The sequence below is a fragment of the Carex rostrata genome, chromosome 27 (genome assembly GCF_964058835.1).
Source record: "Carex rostrata chromosome 27, lpCarRost1.2, whole genome shotgun sequence".
In the NCBI taxonomy this organism is placed as follows: domain Eukaryota; kingdom Viridiplantae; phylum Streptophyta; class Magnoliopsida; order Poales; family Cyperaceae; genus Carex; species Carex rostrata.
The window spans coordinates 2,395,346-2,415,976 of NC_135944.1; the positions used below are offsets into that span (position 1 = coordinate 2,395,346).

At 37.6% G+C, this 20,631-nt stretch overlaps 1 protein-coding gene and 1 long non-coding RNA gene across 2 annotated transcripts in view; one reads left to right on the plus strand and one right to left on the minus strand.

The window, feature by feature from the left end:
• Positions 1-11,007: 11,007 nt before the first annotated feature.
• Positions 11,008-11,742, plus strand: LOC144544826 (uncharacterized). Its single transcript, XM_078293374.1, has one exon. The coding sequence runs from the start codon at positions 11,008-11,010 to the stop codon at positions 11,740-11,742; it is 735 nt and encodes a 244-aa protein (XP_078149500.1).
• A 7,481-nt stretch (positions 11,743-19,223) lies between these two features.
• LOC144545327 (uncharacterized) overlaps positions 19,224-20,631 on the minus strand; it is a 74,281-nt gene continuing 72,873 nt past the window's right edge. The window contains exon 3 of the long non-coding RNA XR_013508471.1: positions 19,224-19,298. This is a non-coding gene — a long non-coding RNA (uncharacterized LOC144545327). The remainder of the gene's footprint in view (positions 19,299-20,631) is intronic.

A 20,631-nucleotide genomic window follows, 5' to 3' on the forward strand; every position in this document is an offset into this window, starting at 1 on the left:
CATTATTAATACTGACGTTACTAACTGTCGGTTGCCTCCTCCAATATTAAGCCTCTCCATCAAAACCAGTGATTGTGTCGCATTCACAATTGAATAAGTGCCCTTCAATTGCCTCAAGTGTAACGAAGAGATAAAAGGACTGTCGTTGCCCGTTTTTGTTGAGTTTTTGAGTTTGAGACTGAAAATTATTTTATTATATCTATTTTATGTTACAGTGCAGCCCTATTATATATAAAAGAGAAAAAATAGCTGTTGGAATAACAGCTGTAAATTCCAACGGTTGCCTATGTTCTAAAACTAGGTGTAATGCTACAGTAGGCTTCATTTAATTCTAAATGGGTCTAAAGCTTAACGGGTCTAAAGCTTATCGGGTCTAACTTGTTCCTTATTCTTAACACTCCCCCTCAAGTTAGGCATGTAGATATCGATCAATCCTAACTTGCTCAGATTTTCTTCAAATTGTTTCGGATCTAAACCCTTTGTGAAAATATCCGCCAATTGGTCTTCACTTCTTACAAATGAAGTTTCAATTTCTTTTGATTGAATTTTTTCTCTAATGAAGTGACAATCCACTTCGATATGCTTCGTTCTTTCGTGAAACACCGGATTGGTTGCTATGTGTCGTGCCGCTTGGTTATCACAAAACATTTTTATTGGTTCTTGAATTTTAATTCCAACATCCGCAAGAAGTTGTTTGATCCAAGTTAGCTCGCTTGCGGTGGATGCCATGGCTCGATATTCTGCCTCGGCGCTCGATCTTGCCACGACACTTTGTTTCTTGCTTTTCCATCTGACTAGATTTCCGCCTACATATGTGCAAAAGCCGGTTGTTGATTTTCTATCAAAACTTCCGGCCCAATCTGCATCGGAATAGCCACACACATTATTAGAATTGTTATTTTTCATAAAAATTCCTTTCCCGGGTGTTCCTTTTAGATATTTTAAAATTATATTTATTGATTCCAGATGAGGTGTTCTTGGAGCATGCATAAATTGACTAATTTGGCTTACGGAGAAAGATATATCCGGTCGAGTTACCGTTAGATATATTAATTTCCCAACTAGTCTTTGAAATTGATTTATATCATCTAACGGCTCACCTTCTTCGCTATTTAATTTATGTCTACCTTCTATTGGTGTTGAGGCCGGTTTACAACCTAATTTACCGGTTTCTTTTAACAATTCTAGAGTATATTTTCTTTTAGAAATAAAGAGACTATTTTTTGAATGTGCTATTTCTATTCCTAGGAAGTATTTTAAATAACCAAGGTCTTTGATGTCAAATTTTTCTTTCAAGTGAAATTTAATTTTATTAATTTCTTTTTCGTTATTTCCGGTGATTATAATGTCATCAACATATACTAATATGATGGTAATACTAATTCCTTCAAATTTTATAAATAATGAATGATCGGCACTACTAATCTTAAAATTGCAAAATTTTAAATAAGAGCTTAGTTTGTCATACCATGCCCTTGGAGATTGCTTCAATCCATAGATTGCTTTCTTCAATTTGCAAACTAATCCATGTTTTCTTTCATTTTCATAACCGGGTGGTAAATCCATATATACCTCTTCTTCAAGTGTTCCTTGAAGAAAGACATTTTTGACATCCATTTGGTATAATTTCCAATCTTGATTAACCGCAATAGAAAAAAATATTCTCACCGTATTCATTTTGGCCACAGGGGCAAATGTTTCGTGATAGTCTATACCGTAGGTTTGAGTATACCCTTTCGCAACTAAGCGAGCCTTGTACCGTTCTATGGTACCATCATAATTATACTTAATTTTATATACCCATTTACAACCTATGGGTTTTTTTGTCTTTTGGTAATTGTACAATAACCCAAGTTTCATTTTTTTCAAGAGCCTTTAATTCTTCTTTCATGGCTTTGGTCAATGTATAATTTTTTATGGCTTCCTCATAATTATTTGGCTCTTGTTCTTTTGCAATTGAGGTCAAAAATGCTTTATGGTTGAAAGAGATATTATCATACGTAATGAAATTTTGAATAGGATAATGTACCTTGTAGGTTATAAAATCCCTTAGCCTTGTTGAAGGTTGTCTTGTTCGAATCGACCTTCTCAATTGTGTTTCTTCGATGTTTTGATCTCCATCGTTTGAAGAAATTTCTTCTATTTCTTCTTCATTTTCATTTCCATTTTCACTTTCATTTGCTACCCCATTTTCATTTTCGGTTTCATTTTCATTTTCTATCAATCTTCCCTCGTCTCTTGTTGGATTGTATTGGGGCAATATAATTCCCATGAAGGATTCTCTAATATCTTCCTCATTAATTTTTTCTTTGTAATATGACTCATTTTCTAAAAATGTTACATCTCTAGAAATGTATAACCTTTTTTCCTTTGGATCATAGCATTTATATCCCTTTTTTTGTGATGAGTAACCCAAGAAGATAGCCTTAATTGAGGTATAATCCAATTTATCTTGTTTATTTTTGTGCACATAACATGTACAACCAAATATTTTTAGATGCTCAATATTAAGTTTTCTTTGATAAAGAATTTATAATGGACTCTTGTAATCCAAATTAACACTTGGCAATCTATTTATTAAATATGTTGCGGTAAGAACGGCATCCGACCAATAGGTTTTTGGTACATTATTTTGAAACAAAAGTACACGAGTCATTTCAAGCAAGTGTCTATTTTTCCTTTCGGAGACACCGTTTTGTTGTGGTGTATAAACACATGTTGTTTGATGCAAAATTCCCTTCTCCTTAATAATTTTGAGAAATTTTGATTTATAAATTCCGTTCCGTTATCGGATCTAAAGGTTTTGATTTTTGCTTCATATTGATTTTCTATGAAGTTATAAAAGTCTAGGAATTTTGAAAATACTTCACTTTTATTTTTTAATAAATATAACCAAGTTGTTTTAGAGAAATCATCAATAAAGATAACAAAATATTTGTATCCATTATAAGAATTAATTGGGGCGGGACCCCATACATCCGAATGAACCAAATCAAAAGGTTTTTCGCTTTTACAACTTGATAAACTAAACGGTAACCTAGTGTGTTTCCCTAGCTTACATGTCTCACAACTACTATTATCTAATTTTGAAAAATTAAAAATGCTCTTTAAAATATTGTCGGAAGGATGCCCAATTCTTCTATGCCAAAGTATGCTTAATTCTTCATTTTTGGTTATGTTGAGATTGAATTTTTCTTCATTTAGAATGTAAAGCCCATTTTTTAGAAATCCTTCACCAATCATAATCTTGGTTATCCGATCCTGAAAAATCACATTTTTTGTCAAAAAAATGAGCTCACAATTTAACTCATTTGTGATTTTACTAATGGATAATAGATTTGATGAGCAATCTTTAATATACAAGACATTTTGGATTATTTTAGAGAAAATAGTTATTGAACCTTCTCCAAGGATTTCCATTTTATCACCATTTGCAACCGTAACAAATTGTTTGGCTTTGTATTTTTTAAATGAGGTCAATAAATTTATATTACCGGTCATATGGTCAGTTGCACCCGAATCCAATATCCATCTAGAGTTTTTTGGTGTAAAAGATAAATTAGAGACACAAATCATACCAGAGGTCTTTCTTGTATTTTCTTGTTTATGATTTAGCAACGCAGAGAGAGACTGAAGGAGCTGCCGCATAGAATCAAAGGAGTTGGCCTCATTACATCCGGGCCCAGGAGTTGTGAAGGAAGGCCCAGCCCCAGCGAAATTAACTCTAGCGTTATTCACAGCACTGTTAGCGGCAAGAAGAGTATGATGCATCCCAGCGCTAGATCTGGCGGACGGTTCAGATTCAACTCGATCCCTTTGCTCTCTTCCTTCCACTGCGTAGCCTTCTCTGTCTCCCTTTCGCCAATTTACCCCAGCACCTCTTTCTCCTCTGCGATCCCCCTTTTTGTTCCACTTAGGCCGGAGATGAGGGTAGAGGAACCAACAAGCATCTTTACGGTGACCCTCTCTCTTGCAGTGCTCACATTTTTCGACCCCTTGATCTCCTCTTCCCTCTAGCCGAAAGTTAGGGTTTGGCCTTGCCATGACAGCAAACCCTTTCGCCTCTGGATTTTCTAGGTTTTGTGACCCCATTACCTCTCTTCTTGTCTCTTCTCCTTGTATCATGGAAGCCACTTCATCTGGAGATGGCAATTCGGCCATGAGGAGAATCTGTGATCTCACCGCCTCATAAGATGAATCAAGGCATGAGAGGAACTAAAACACGTAATCTTGTTCTTCTCTTTTTTGGATTTCGGCAAGGTCAGCAGTAAAGGGTCGATAAACCCTAATTTCATCTTTTTTCTTTTGAAGAAATCCAAACAGATTCATGGCTGGTTGGCCTTGTTGTTGTTTTGCTTGTTGCATCTCTCTTTGGATTTGATAAATATGGGCATAATTTTTCTTGTGACCGTATAATTTTTCGGCTCTTTGCCAAATTTCTAATGCCGTATCTTTGTAAGAAAGTAAGTCGGATACCTGCGGCTCCATTGTTGCTAGTAATCACGTGATTACCGTATGGTCGCTTACTTTCCATCTTGCTAATGCTCTTTTTTCTGATTCAGTCGGAGGATCGGACTGTTTGGGAGCCTTGTTCTCCGAGTCGATATGATCACTCCTCTCTCGGCCGCTTAAGGCAAAGACAACTTGTCTTGCCCAAACGTGGTAATTTTTGCCATTTAGCATCACCCCGGTGAGCTTTTCTTGATTTTGCGACATTTTGACAGCTAATGGTACTGTCTTTTTTTTTCTGATTTTACAGCTGCTCGTGCTGTTGCAATTTTTCTGTCTTTGAGTTAAGATCTAAACTACAGCTCTGATACCATGTTGAGTTTTTGAGTTTGAGACTGAAAATTATTTTATTATATCTATTTTCTGTTACAGTGCAGCCCTATTATATATAAAAGAGAAAAAATAGCTGTTGGAATAACAGCTGTAAATTCCAACGGTTGCCTATGTTCTAAAACTAGGTGTAATGCTACAGTAGGCTTCATTTAATTCTAAATGGGTCTAAAGCTTAATGGGTCTAAAGCTTATCGGGTCTAACTTGTTCCTTATTCTTAACAGTTTTAACCAGGCATACTTCCAGGTATTCAGCAGTAGCAGTGTCAAACAAAGATGTATCTACTTTATCCCAAAAGTTAACTCCTAAGTAAATATCAAATTTTGGGGGCTCATTTTTGTTATCGTAGTTGCCATAATAGAATGCTGCCCTTATTAGATATTTAAATCCTATAGTCAAGGATCTAATGGTGTAGTAGTTTCGAGTTCCAATCGGAAAATATCTCACGGTGTCATATCCTACAGTCAAGGATCTAATGCTCCAGACACGGCCATTGGTGATCACTTCGTTGAGTTTCCGGACGTTCACTTATGCCAACAAGCTGTGGATGAGGGAATCCTTATCCTGGCCAATGGTACAGAGGTTCAGCTCAAGAGGTGGACGCCGGCGCTGGGCATGGTGCGTCATTTGATGCCGTATCGGGTGCGAGTCAAGCTTTACGACGTGCCCGTGTACAACAGAAACAAAAGAGAGATCAACAACCCCATTGCCGGTATCGGTTATGTTGACACAATGTCGCCGGTTTATACAAATGGCAAGTACGAAGCTATGCAAGTATTCATGGCTTGTCACGACCCGAGGCACATACCGCAGGACCTACTCATGACAACAGACCCGTATGCAAGGTTGGTGAGGGTGCAACTCAAGGGATTTATCAATATCGAGAGCGAACTTATGACTCCGATCTCGCCGGAGAGCAACCCGCCACTGCCGACTCTATGGCGAGCACAGAGAAAGCGAATTGGTGGTAGTGATCGCCGGCACAGAGAGAGAAGGCCGAAACTGGCGGCAGAACGAGAAACTGGAGAGTCCATTCAAAGAAAACGGAGAAAAGAATAAGGCTGCACCACCTCAGTCATAATTCAAACAAAAAGAATGGAAAGCCTCGTTTCCCACAAACGAAAGTTAATCTCAAAGACAGCAGTAACGGTTAGTGTACTTGCTGTCACGCCTTTGACCACTGAGCACGGAGCTGCAAGAGGTTTTAATGTGGTACTGCAAGGCATTTATGGCAACAACACGCCTATAGCTGTCAATTTAAGCTTTACAGCTTGCGTTCCTACATCTCAAAATATACTCGGCCCAAATGGAATTGATCAGCGAGGCCCAGCTAGAAAATAATCTAGCCAGCCTAGATAATTCGGTCCAGAATCAAGTGGAGAGAGCCTTTGATGAAAATAAAACGGGCCTTGAAGCAAAAATGAATGGGACGACCCAACATTTAATTATAGTTAATAATGATTTTTCTCATCTCTTCCAGAGAGATGGTGAGCCGAACAGACACAAACAGGGAAGCAGCCAGGATGTCTCATTGCAGCAGTGTCCGGCCAACGGTAAGGGTGCGACGGTCAACCTGCTGCCTCTATTGCCAGACGCAGGTCTTAACATTGTGACCCAACAAGATGACTCCTCAAATGAAATCCACTTGGAGATAACAGAACCTGTCTGGATGGAGCCGCTGATGGCTAATCTACAAGATCTCTCGGTTGACAACTCTGATGAAGCACCTTCAGGCTTCGAGGGATCGCCCCAATACATGGTGGAGCAGAGGCGGAGCCCGCGCCTCCAGAACAAGAATATTGGAAGGTATGTCTCTGCAGTGGATAAGGTACGAGCAAACAAGGGCTTCCTCAGCGTGTCGGATCGAATGCAGAGGCCTAAGGTCAAAACCAAGCACAATGCCAAACCTGTCCATGAATACCTGAAGAGCTTCAACCCGCTAACAGAAGAACATGCTCAAGTCGTGGTGGCAACGGCTGGGATAAAAATTGACGAGGACTTGAAGGCAAGAATTATGGAGGCAATGGAAATATCGGCCAATCCGAGTAATACAACAATCGAGACTTAGAAGTAGGAAGGAGATGAGCAGCCGAAGTAGACACATTGTTTAATCAATGAGTAACAAAATGAAAATTTCTATGCTCTCATGGAACGTTAGAGGACTAAACGAGCGACCAAAGCACTTGGCAGTCCGACAGGCAATACTGTTAGAAAAACCAGATTTTGTCACTTTACAAGAGACAAAAATGACTTCAATTGACCACTTTCAAAGAGACTTGTGGAAGAAGAGTAGACAGCTTTGAACTATTACCAGCGCAAGGCACATGCGGGGGAATTTTATTAGCATGGAACCAACGGCTATACACAAAGCTCAATTCAGCAGTAAGGCGATACTCGATCACGGCGCAATTTAAGCATAATTTTGATGAGACCGGCTTTGTCTTCACAGCAGTGTATGGACCAGCAACTGAAAGGGAGAGAAGAATTTTCTTTGATGAACTTAGAGAGTCAAAGCCGACAGGGGCAATTCCTTGGGTTCTTGCTGGAGACTTCAATGCAACGGCGGTGCCTGTAACATCCCAAATTTTGAATATTTGAAAATTTTATTTGATACGAAGAGAAACACTTAATTGAAGAAAATTTTATAAAATTGTAACATGTTTTGAGTAACCTTGAATTTATGTAAATAAAAATGGATCTTATTTAGTTGTTATTTGACTTTGAGGCCACTTAAGTGAATATACAGATTTTATGTTATTAGTGAAATATTTTAGAAGCCAAGTTTTATTATCAAAGATATAAGGGACTTATTGCAAACTTACTAATTATTAAATAAGAATAAAAACTAGTGATTCGTTTTTATAAAATAACTTGCATGAAACGGACACATGTAGCTACCTTAACAACTTACTTTTCTTACCTAACACCATTTATTATTATTCAATGAATTTTCTCTCCAAGCTTTTGGAAAAATTATAAAATATTACAACTAATTGATGGGGACCGCTTTTCTTTGGGGAGGGAGTCCACTGACCGCCGACGGGCATTGAAAATAACGGAGATACAAAAATTAGGAAAATAGAGGAGAAATAAAGAGGAGTAAAAACGGAAGCAAGAAGGAGAGAATGAGAAAATAGGAGTTGACAGCTTTGCGTGGCCGGTGAGGAGGAAGACGACGGAGAAAGAAACTTGCTGGCTTGCACGATCATGGCTTGCGTTCTTGTGGATGATTTTGAGCGACTCGATCTGAACAGCGGACTCGATTTCAAGCCACGTGTCGTCCATAATAGGTGCGGATTTCGAGTTATTCTTAGCCCCTTTCAACTAATTAGGTTATTATTGTTGATTGCTTGTGGATTTCTTGCTTGTCTTATATTGCATGTTGTGTGCTTATTGATTGTTTGTGTATTATGGTTAAATTAGTTGATTGATTGTTATGTGCATAGTATGATTAGTTTAATTATTGGATAACGGGTCCAATTTGCAAGGCATGTTTAACTAATATAACATATGGATATTGACCAAATATAAAGGGACTAGATTGAAATTGATATAAATGGAGTGAACTAAAAATTAGTAGACTTTGTAAGAGTATTCTGCTTATTTGTTAACCAAATTGGGTTGTATTATGACACATTTTAGACAAGGTGTTGTACTCTAGAATTGTATGCATAAGCCTCAAGTCTCGTATTTGACGGTTTTCTTATCGATTTGTGGGACTAGAGACATGGTTGAATCATTTGGTTTAACACTGTTTGAAAAATGATTTGAATTGTTTGATTGCTATTTTTCATTATTATTGCTGGTTGACCTCATGTTTGTTTATCGTATTATAATTAGGTACTTATTATGGTTTTCAAATTGCATGCTATGAATGATAGCTTGAAATGTTTACATGGTCATATTTTTCCTAAGCTAGTACATGACATGATACAAAGCACTCCCACTAAACATGAGTTTGATTTAAATGACCCATTTGCATGATATGGATGCATAAGTATTTCTTCTAAATGCATGACATGAATGCATAAATTTGCATGTAAGGCATATTTTATTGTTTGAAGTACTTGGTATGCTTGAATTGACTTGTTTGAATTATATTATGCATTGTATTTATTAGTTGAGTGAAAATGATGCATGCATGAGTATATTTTTATTTTGAAATGAAAGCTTGACATGTTTTGGAAAAGAATGATTTGAAATATGATACTGTGAACTGTGTTAAAGAACCAGATGTCTGAAACTTGACGATCATGTATGTGCCCTATTCGGGGTAAGCGTGTAATTTCTGTTATGTATGCGCTGAACTTGTAGCACATAACAGAAATTGCATAGGCGCCATATTCGGGGTAAGCGTGTAATTTCTGTTATGTAGGCGCTGAACTTGTAGTGCATAACAGAAATTGCATAGGCGCCATATTCGGGGTAAGCGTGTAATTTTTGTTATGTAGGCGCTGTACTTGTAGCGCATAACATAAATTGCATAGGCGCCATATTCGTGGTAGCGCATGACTCGGTTATGTAGGCGCTGAACTTGTAGCGCATAACTTTAGTCATGTAGGCGCCCTATTCGGGGTAAGCGCATAATTTCAAGTTATGGCCATAACAGAAATTGTGTAGGCACCATACTTGTGGTAGCGCATGATCGGAGTCCTGTATGAGTCTTGACGGTCATGTAGGCGCAGAACTTGTAGCGCATGACCGGGGTCATGTAGGCGCTGTACTTGTAGCGCATGACCGAGTATTGTTAATACCAAAATGGTTACCTAATATAATGATATTTTATTCTATCATGAATAGTTGTGAATAAAGCTTGACATATTGATGTTTTATTTAAAAAAAAAAAACTTCCATGAGTTTTCTTAAAAATTCTACACATGAACATTGAGCATTGCATGGGGGAGTTAGGCTGGGGTGCTATGGATAGCATAGTGGCCTCTATGCTACGGCTCAATATTCGAGTTTTCAAAATCCAAACGGTCGATCCGAACCATTCATCTTATTCTCCATATTAATATCTGCTTGGAGACCAAATTTTACATTTTTCTAAATTTTTTTACTATTTATTAAGTATTTTACAAAATTGTTGATCCAACGGTGGCTGCACAAAACAGTAAAACCGTTGGATTAGCGATTTTCAAAGTGGCTTAATAAATAGTAAACAAATTCAGAAAATTATAAAATTTGGTCTCCAAGCAGATATTAATATGGAGAATAAGATGAACGGTTCAGATCGACCGTTTGGATTTTGAAAACTCGAATATTGAGCCGTAGTATAGAGGCCACTATGCTATCCATAGCACCCCAGCCTAACTCTGCATGGGGTGAATTTATATTAAGTTACTTAATGTGTGTACTTCTATTTAAGTTATACTCTTTGAAAATGTGGGTGATGACCTGGTTATGTGATATGTTAATTGGTTATGGCTTGGGCATTGGTGCATTTGACATAATATGAGCATCGCATGATAGATAATGTCAGGGTAAATCACTGAGATAAATGCATGTTGTTTTTCTTTTATATGAGAAATTTGTATGCTACTTGATTGGTTTCAGTTTCGTTTATTATTTTCTGGATTTCTATAATTATTGTTATTTCATTATAATTAAACTCGGTGTTGGTTTGGTTTAGTTGGTTGAGTCTTAGAATAACTCGACTGGAACTGAATACCGCACTGAGAGATTTTCAATCTCTCACATTTCCACTACGGTGGGTTCCAGGTACAAAGCGAGAGACACAAAAGTGAGATGCCGAACTAGAGGACTGCATGACATGCCACAAAGATGAGTATTTGGTTCACTTTAAATAAATCTGTTATGGTATTTCGATTTGATTTTATTGTACCGTAAGAGATTTATTTACAATTTGTTTGTTACATGTAAATTTCTAAACTTTAAAGAAAAGTTTATTCATGTATTGTGGCTCTTGTCTTGTCATTGGTAATGTATGTATATATATTGTATATGATTATGGAATCGCCTTGCGCAAATGAGCGCAGCGGGTTGTCTGTTGTCGGGGTGTGACAGTGCCGACCGAAAGAAGCAACAACACCAATACATGGAGATCGACACTCTCATTCGCAAGGCTAATCTCAGAACTGGAACTGCTCAATTTGGGCCTCATTGGCCGCAATTACACATGGTGCAGCAATAGGCAGGACCCTCACATGGCACGCCTCGACCGGTTTCTTATATCGGCCGACTGGAACAGTGCCTTCCCAAACTCCATGCAGAGAGTTATCGCCAACACTAGTTCAGATCACTGCCCACTTCTTTTCATAGCGCTGACAAATTTCAAACGGTCGAGACTCTTCCGTTTCGAAAACCTATGGCTGCGTTGTGAAGATTTCAAGGAATTGGTGAAGACTGAATGGACATCCGAACAACAAGCATGCAATTCGCAACAACTGCATAGCAAATTGACGAACCTACAACACAAAATAAAGGCATGGTCACACCAACGGGTTGGCAATATAAAGTCACAAATTACTACTTGTAGAGAATTCTTAGAATGGATAGAAAAGGCAAAAGAACTAAGACCCACCACCAGATTAGAGCGACTGGTCACAACCCTTATCAAGCAGAGGCATATGGTGCTAGCAGTGTTGGAGGAAGACCTTTGGTGTCAAAGGGCACGCATAAACTGGGAGCTACAAGGGGACCGGGGCACACGGTACTTTCATGCTGTGGCATCTGGCAGACGAAGAGTCAATTGCATCTCGCAAATTCAGCAAAACTCGATAACATACTCGGATCACAACACCAAAGCAAAGGTTTTCTTTGAATTTTTCAAGGACTTAATGGGCACAGAGGCTTCGGGAACACCAGACATCCACTGGCCGAACTTATATCCGGAACAAACTGACTTACATACTCTTTATCAATCCACTGATAACGTGTGAAATAGTGAAGGCAATCCAACAATGGCCAAATAATAAAAGTCCGGGCCCGGACGGCTTCTCGGGGGAATTTTACAAATGTTTTGCAGAGATAATAGAACCAGACCTCAAAGCATGGTTCTGAAACTCGGAATCGGAATCGGAATCGGATTTTTAATCACCGAGTCAGAATCGGATGAATCGGCTGGAATCGGAAGAATCAGATAGGTAACTCGGGGTTTTTTTTGGCAGAAGCCTTGTTTTGTAGCCAAAAAATAGGAAAAATTTGATAAAAATAATTTATAAAAAAATTATGTTAATTAAGACAATATTACACTCAAATAATCCACTAATTATATAATGTATTATTTTTGATATATAGTCTATATATTTTGTAAAGCAATCATGTACGTCAAAAAACAATATGTTGTTATTCGAGATATGAGAAAAATAAACTTCACCCGTTACTTCGAGGAAGAGATAAATTGCACAAATAATCAATCCAATAATTCACAGAATATTATAAATAAATATATTAGGCATCTGTCACCATATGTCTTGGACAATTATGAGCACATTTAAAAAAAAAAATATGAGTCAGATTTGTAATTTACAAATACAAGTTGCACATTTTTTTAGGAAATGTACCATATATAAATACAAGTTGCATCTTAAATAACCAATTCCTCTTTATTTTAGGGTAAAATAAAATAAAGAGTAAAATAGTAAAATGAGGGGGGGGCCAACTGTAAGCTTTCATTTCATTCCCCATCTCATTTCTTTCTCTTCCCTTCCGACTCAACTTCTTTCTCTTCGACTCAGCACTGACCCTGCGCCAATGGAGATTTCTTCAGCCGATCTCTTCTCTTCTCCTCAGCCAATGGAGATTTCTCTTCTCCTCAGCCGATCTCGTGAGACCCCCAATTTCCTGCACCGCCTAGGACAGGCAGCGCAGCACAGTCCAGGTTAGTGAGAATCGGAAATTTTTTCTTGGAATCGGCTCAATTCGGACAAAACTCGGTGTAACTCGGCCGAAAAAATCGGAAAACTCGGCTGACTCGGCACTGTTCATCCGAGTTTTGCCAAAAAACTCGCACGGGCGCGAGAATCGGGTAAAACTCGACCCGGACACCGCCGATTCCGAGTCGACTCGGCCGAGTCAACTCGGAATCGGCCGATTTTCGGAACCATGCCTCAAAGCAGTTCTACAATTTGTGATGGACACAAGGTCTTCTTTGAGCCCGCTAAACTCCTCTCATATTGTTCTCATTCCAAAAAAAGACAATCCGTTATCGCCAGAAGACTACCGATCGATCAGCTTGTTACATGGAGTGCAGAAGATATTCTCAAAAGTGTTGGCAAACCGACTTCAAGGCCATATGGAGAAAATAATTTCAGAGGCACAAACAGGATTTCAGAAAAACAGACAATTCACAGAAAGTTATATTTATGCGCAACATGTGCTAATGTGCTCAAAAAAAGAAAACACACCTTTGAGAATGCTAAAACTCGACATCAAGAAAGCCTTCGATACCATAAGTTGGGACTCTACGGCAAAGGTTATGTTCAATCTTGGATTTCCGGTACAATGGATTGAGTGGATCAAGAACTCAGTTTTTCAAGGGACATCACAGGTGCTCATAAATGGCTCTCTTGGAAGAAACTAATTCTGAAACGTGGCGTCAGACAAGGGGATCCGCTATCTCCTTCGTTGTTTATAATAGCTATGGATTTCCTTGTGCGATATTTGCAAAAACTAACTAGCATAAGTGCAGTACGGCTGCCATATGGGGACATGAAACCATTCCTATTGTACGCAGACGATGCTTTACTTTTCGTGAAACCGGACATACATCAAGTTCGAGCAATCAAAATCTGCCTTCTAGTGTTTCAGCAAGTTTCGGGCTTAGCAATAAATCTCCAAAAATCAGAATTGCTGGTGACAAATGTGAGCCAAGAAGAGGCAGCGCAATTAGCGTTAGCTCTGAATTGCAAACTCACGGGCTTCCCATTCATCTATCTCGAAATACCACTGTCAGATAGGCGCTTACCAAGGACGACCTACTTGGATCTGTTGAACAAACTCAATAAGAGACTAGCGGGATGGGCAGCCTGCTTTCTATCAATAGCTGGGAGGCTGGTCTTGCTCAATTCAATCCTTTCTTCATTGCCGGTTTACTACATGTTGGTACTAAACATGCCGCAATGGGTCTTAGATCAGATTGACAAAATTAGACGGCGATTCTTATGGCATGGGGCGGGAGACCAAGTCAAAGGGTACAATCTTGCGAATTGGGAACTAGTATGTCAACCGAAATCAGTCGGAGGTTTGGGTGTTCTTGACTTAAGAGCATTCAACAGGGCACTGCTACTTAAATGGTTTTGGTGGTGGTTCAAGCCAGATGATAAAATGTGGAAGTCCTGTTTCGTAATACAGCATCCATAACACAAATGGTACCCAATTCAGGGGTATTCCTGGCATTAAAACGGGAGATGGCATCTTTCTTTACTGTGTCAACGCAATGGATAACTGGTGATGGTAATTCAATCTCATTGTGGAATCAAAATTGGGGAGCTGGAGTCCTTAAAGATCTCTTACCAAATCTGCACTCATTTGCTGTAGATGACACCATTACCCTTGGGCAAGCGGTTTTGGATTTTAGAAGAGAACTTTTTCAGATCCATCTTATCAATCGAAGCTCAGCAAGAATTAAGCATCTTACGTGAACAATTGGCACACTTACATCTTCAGCCAGGGATTAGAGATGATATGATTTGGAGATGGAACACAACAGGGCACTTCACAGTAAAATCCGCATATCTGCAACTCAAGGGGGGCCCAAAGATACTCAAAAGAATTTCGGAAATTTGGAAGATCAAGGCTCCACCGAGGATGATAATTTTTGGTTGATTAGCAGCACAGAACAAAATTTTAACACATGACAATCTCCAAAAGAGAGGCTGGGTAATGACAAGTAGGTGTGTTTTCTGCAAAAGGAAGAGGGAAACAATCAAACATATCTTCCAGGATTGCCCCTATATCATAAAATTGTATGGGGATCTCAATCTAAAGAAGCCGTGTCAGAGATGGCCACCGCTGCAAGCGAAGTTCATTACTGCTGATACAATTCGGACGATGACCTCAACACAGAAATCAGCAACAGTGATCATGCAATTCATAGTTTGGCGAGAAAGATGCAACAGATGTTTCACAGACTCACAGAAGCCTACGGAAGAATTAATGGAAGAAATTGTCACTAACCTTAAATTTTATGAGAAACCGATACGACCGGTACGGAGAGAGCAGCAAGGCGAGGAATAAGCGAGAAATGAAGTCACAGGAACAAACAGAAAAAGAAAAAGAAAGAGAACCAGTAAAGCAGGCTCAGTAGGCTAAACTGGTACCGAACTGGTACAGTCAGTCTGGAACTTGACAAAAAGTTGAACTGGAGGAACTAGTTACGCAATTCATTAGCAATTTACATTTATGTTTTCTACTTTATTTTCTTTATCTTTTTTTCTGCATCTTCATTTTTTTGTCATTTCGCGCTCAACTGTATTGAGCATTTTATGTGTTTTATTATGGGATACAATCTCTGTAACCGTTTTTTACAATCAATCAAATATGGGCATATGACCCCTATTTCTCCTCAAAAAAAAAAAAAAAAATTAATCACGCTATGAATTAAAAAAATCAAAATCCTGACAAATACGAAAAAGGTTGTTTCTTCGTTCTGTAAGAGTGTGTGCGCTATACATATCGAGAGAGAGAGAGAAGATTGTAATCAAAGATTTAAAAAAATAAGGAGAGAAGATTGTAACAATACACTTGCAAAAGAGGTGGTTATACCGTTAGAATCTGGCTGGCTCTGAACACGAATGGTAACCGTGAATTTTAGCAGAAGAATTATGCACCACCAAACAATTCTTCTTCTGTATGCCAACACAATGTTTTTCTTCCCTTGAAATTCTCTGGAATGAAGACTTCTTTTATAGTACAACACTTTGAATAAAATAAATTTTTGATTATTTACATAAAATTAGCAAATGAAAATTTGACTTAACGAAAGAAAACATTAATTAATTAATGACTTAGTGTCATGCTTGTCACGTAGTAATCTATAATCCAGAGAATAAAAGGTGGATTTTCAAATCTAGCTCTCACTAAAAACACGTTACATTCTAATCCGTTTGATTTTACAAAACCTGCTGATTGCTTATTTTGAAATCTTCTACTTTCTGTATTTTTTGTACAGGTGAAGAACACAAAGAACACAGTGCGTCACAATCCATTGAATGCAAACAAGTAATTAAACAACTTAAAACTCATTGACTTAAATTAAAATATTAGTGTTCCAGTTCCACTAGTTCCATTGATATATATATTTTTTTTTCTAAACAAACCTATATTTAATTTTGAATGAAACATAAAGTTATCTTCATATCTATTATTCATGGATGGCGTCAATAGCGAAAGTTTTCACCTTTTCCATCCAATGGCTTTGTGCACCTATGCTATTGCGTAAAGTAATCAACCGATGACGTTTCTTAAATAACGGTGTTACAAACTGGCATCGCTACGCATTCAATGGCATCTCTTGTGTTTTTTAAGCAATATCAAAGGTTCTTAACACCATAGTAGGAAATATCGGTATCGGTATCGGGATCGGTCACGGCCGATACCGATACGTATCGGGCCAGTATCGGACCAGTATCGGACCAGTATCGGCCAATACGGCTCAGGCTCTTTAACACACTATCGCGAGTATCGGACCAGTATCGGATCGGTCACGGCCGATACCGATACGTATCGGCCGATACGGATCGGTATCGGCCGATATTTCCTACTATGCTTAACACAACGACTTTTGGATCTATTTGCTGATGGCAAAAGTTACATATATCATCGTTTTTGTTTGCGTTAGCGTTGTTATCTTAGTTTTGACATCTTTTCTTAATTTGAACCGTTGGTGATTTATATATATATATATCCTCTCATATATTATGCATGTTGAGTATTTTTATTTTGCAACGGTTGTGATTGATTAATCTAAATTCGGATTGAATCTAAGCCATCTAATCAAATAATTTTCCTTCTTTTGATTGAATGTATTTGTTTTAGGTGTAGAAGTCTATATTTAGTTAAAACCATACCCGTTATACATATGGCCATATGGTTAAAATTAAAAAAAAACTGCCCAAGTGACTTATTTTCCTTGGAACTTTGATATCCTCTTCGTCGGCCACACCGTTACAATTAAAAGAAAAAAAAAAACTACCTAGCGACTTTTCCTTTTCCTTGGAACTCTGATTGAAACGACGATCCTCTTCGTCGAACGCAAAAACAGCCAAGCTCAGGTTTGACGTTCCGTCCATGCACCAAATTTGCTTTCCGGGTACTTAGGGGTAAGTACTGTGCCAGGTGATTTTACTACGAATTAAAGCGGGAAAGAGGAATTCCTTTCAGGACACGGATTAGCGAACTCCCTTAACCTATCGAGCAATGCGTGTGCAACTACTTATTAGGGGCCAGTCTCCCCCTTTAGTTTCAATTGCTTCTCAATCCAGGCTGACCCCTACTGAAGAAGGTTGTGACTCTCTTGACTGACAAAGTACTTAAAAATAAATTGAAGTTTAATTAATCTTGGTTCTTGATGATTTTGATCTATATTATGGTTTCTCATCCATAACCAATGGCTTAGAACCTCTAAAACCAAAACTAATGTAGTTTGGACCTCAAAACATGGTGTGCTGACATCTATACAGGCTCCTTGGCATAACCCCGTGCATGTACCAGTAGAAAATACAAGCATAGCATGAATTGACTCCAACTGGTACAGAAAAACTCTGAAAAACAATAATAGGAAAGAAAAATAATGTAAGTAGAGGACATCACCCCAAGCATCTGCATACTAATTTTTCACTTTTTAGGATCTTTAAAGTATTGTTAAAGTATTTTTGAAGTTTACCTTTTTTTAAAATACAAACACTGTCAAATTCCAGCACAAAACCCCAAACTGCCCCTTTACTAAACTGCATACTAAAATTAGCTCCTGAGCTCCAAAAAATTCTGAAATTTCATGAGGATTTAGTGCATGTTTCAACAAGCATTTCCAAATAAAGAGAAGAAATTCTGATTTAGCAGATTACACATAAATAATTCTTGAAAATTGACTGTCAGACAGTGATATTGTGTATTTTTTAGCAAATAACAGAAGAAAAATGAAAATAACATTGAGAGAGAGAGAGGGCGCGCACTTAAGAAGATAACTAAAACCACCTGTTCATATTAGCTACTGAACCATGAAAATTCTGAAATTAATTAGGCATGGTAGAATTTGGTACATGATCACTTGTCAGGTCATGTTCTAAGTGTGTATAAAATATCAAAGAATTCCATGATCTATAGCTAGGTTCACCGTTTTTATTTCATTTTGACTGTTTTTGGGACATGTTGTACCAGCAGGGATTGCTTTGCATTGTCAAGAGCAGGGATTGCTTTGCATGGTCAACTCTATGTTGCATAGTCAAGAGGAGTATCTCGACAATCAACTCATGTATTGGTAAAACCTTATGGAGATCATAATGCATCTGAAGGAGTTTTCACTAAGAATGTTGTATGCCAAGAAGTTCTAAGAGCACAATGAGGTAAATATTAAGCATATATTGTTAACTTATTATATTTTACAATACAATGTTGACAAAAAATTTTCTCCAGTTCAGTTGTGGATTTAAGACATGGTTTAATGGTTTTCATGCATTTGTTGTAAGATAAATAAAGTATACTTGTAAGATAAAGTATACTTTTTCAAAGAATTATGATACAATTTCATAAATAAAGCATGAAAGAAACTACTGCTACTTGTGACTAATTAATAAAATCCTAAGTTGCCGCTACTTCAACACAAACAATTCATTTCCCATATTGCCCTTCTATTAAACCTTGTTGTGAGTTGCCTCTAGCTCCATCCTTGTGAAGAAGGTTTTGTTGCTGCTACTTGGATCCTGTTATTGTTCCATTATCATAACCTTTATTCAATTTGTGAACCATTTGGTTGCTCTGAGTGGGAAATTTTGAAGACAATGCCATCCAATCTTTCAAATGTCATGTTGTGGTTAACCTTAATCCTCCAATATTCTGTCAGGCATTTATGTGTTATGTTGAGCTAAAAAATTTACTACCACCAACCCCCTCAAAAAACATTATTACCTATAATTGAGACTTTTATTCTCTTCTTTTTTCTGTAGCTCAGGAGGAAGGGTGGTCGAAATGTTTGGGTTTCCTCTTATATCCCTGGAAGGTCAGCAAAAGTGAAAAACTATTAAGTGAAATGCATCACGTAAGGATTCACGGAAGATATTAAAGTTAAATGAAAAACATACAGAAATTTAAGAGCTCTTAAGTTGTCTAGAGAACTAGGTAGAGACCCGGACAAATTAAAAGGTAGCTGAGGATTTAAAGTCTACCTATAAGTTTAGGTACTTAATCTTAGGTTGAAGGAACTTACAAGTATTCAAGAGCAGTTAGATTTCCAATGGAGTCACATAGTGAACCAGTTAAAGAGCTCGATGATAGGTTTCTGAAAAATAAAAATTAATAGTTAAATAAGTTAATTGGGAACAAGTTGTAGCGTCTGAGTTTGAACAAAATATGAAAAGATATAGTTCACAGGGCTCACAAGTCAGTAATCCTTGTAATGTTGGAGTCGGTGGTGCATGTGATACCACTCCATAAAAATTGCGTAGGAAGACAAGGATCACCACTCCACCCTTTTTTAATATTATGGTACTTCTTGACACTATTAATGGCAGCAACTGCATGTACATAAAATTGTAGAGTCACCTTGTAAAATGACTAAAATCTAATGCTAAGACATATAATATCAAGTAATCAACTAATTTTCTCAATATATTAGACAAATAGAGTACTATTTAAGTGTTACTGCACATTACGGACAATTTTCTTTCATTTTCAACTCTTTAATTTGCAGAGGAAAGGGAGTTGGACTCGCACTCACTATATTACAAGTTTGCAACAAACATCAATGTAAATTAATAGCAGAAAAGGTGAGAATATTGTAGTATAGCCAAATTTCTGCAAGAGCATTAAAAACATCCAAATGGTGTCCCACCATCACAGTGTTGTTGGCCTGTGTGCTAGAATTCTGAATTTACTGATGTAAGGGTTCAAAAAATTAAAACTAGGTTGTCACATGCACTACAACAATGTAGATACTTTTTGCGAGAGAAAAAGCAAATTTATGACGGTACTCCCTCGCGAAAAGTACCGTCGCAAAAAGAAAAAGCTGAAGAATGAGAGTAGTCCGTCGCAAAAAGTCACTTTTTTATCCTCGCGAAAGGTGTCTTATTCTTGTTGTGATGTACTTAGTATTAATTTGGGATTAGTAATTAATTTAGACTGATGAAAAAACTACCATCTATGGAGTAGGTGTTGGAAATTTCAGAAGGATAGAATGAAACAAAGAGAAGAAATTTGCTGCTGAAATTAACTTCTATTGCTTGCCCACCGAACCATCGGCTCTGATACCATTTTGTTGGGATAAACTCAGCAATACTGCACTGCTTTGTGCCAGTATGCAAAATATTGAAGAGAGAAGAATATTTTTCTGAATAGAAACAACGCTTTATTTCCTTTCTCTCTTACTCAATTACATAAAGTTATGCAGTATTTAAAGCAATACAATGTTCCTAAAATAAGCACCCACAACTTTCCTAAATTAAGCACCCACTACACAGCATGCTAAAAATAACTAACCACTACGCTAACTAGTCCAAAAATAACTACGCTTAAAATAACGAATGCCCAAAATAACCAATGCAGTTTTTTATGCTGTTAAAAACTGATTTGTACATGCTTTAATCAATTTGAATTAATTTTTAACAGTAGGTGGA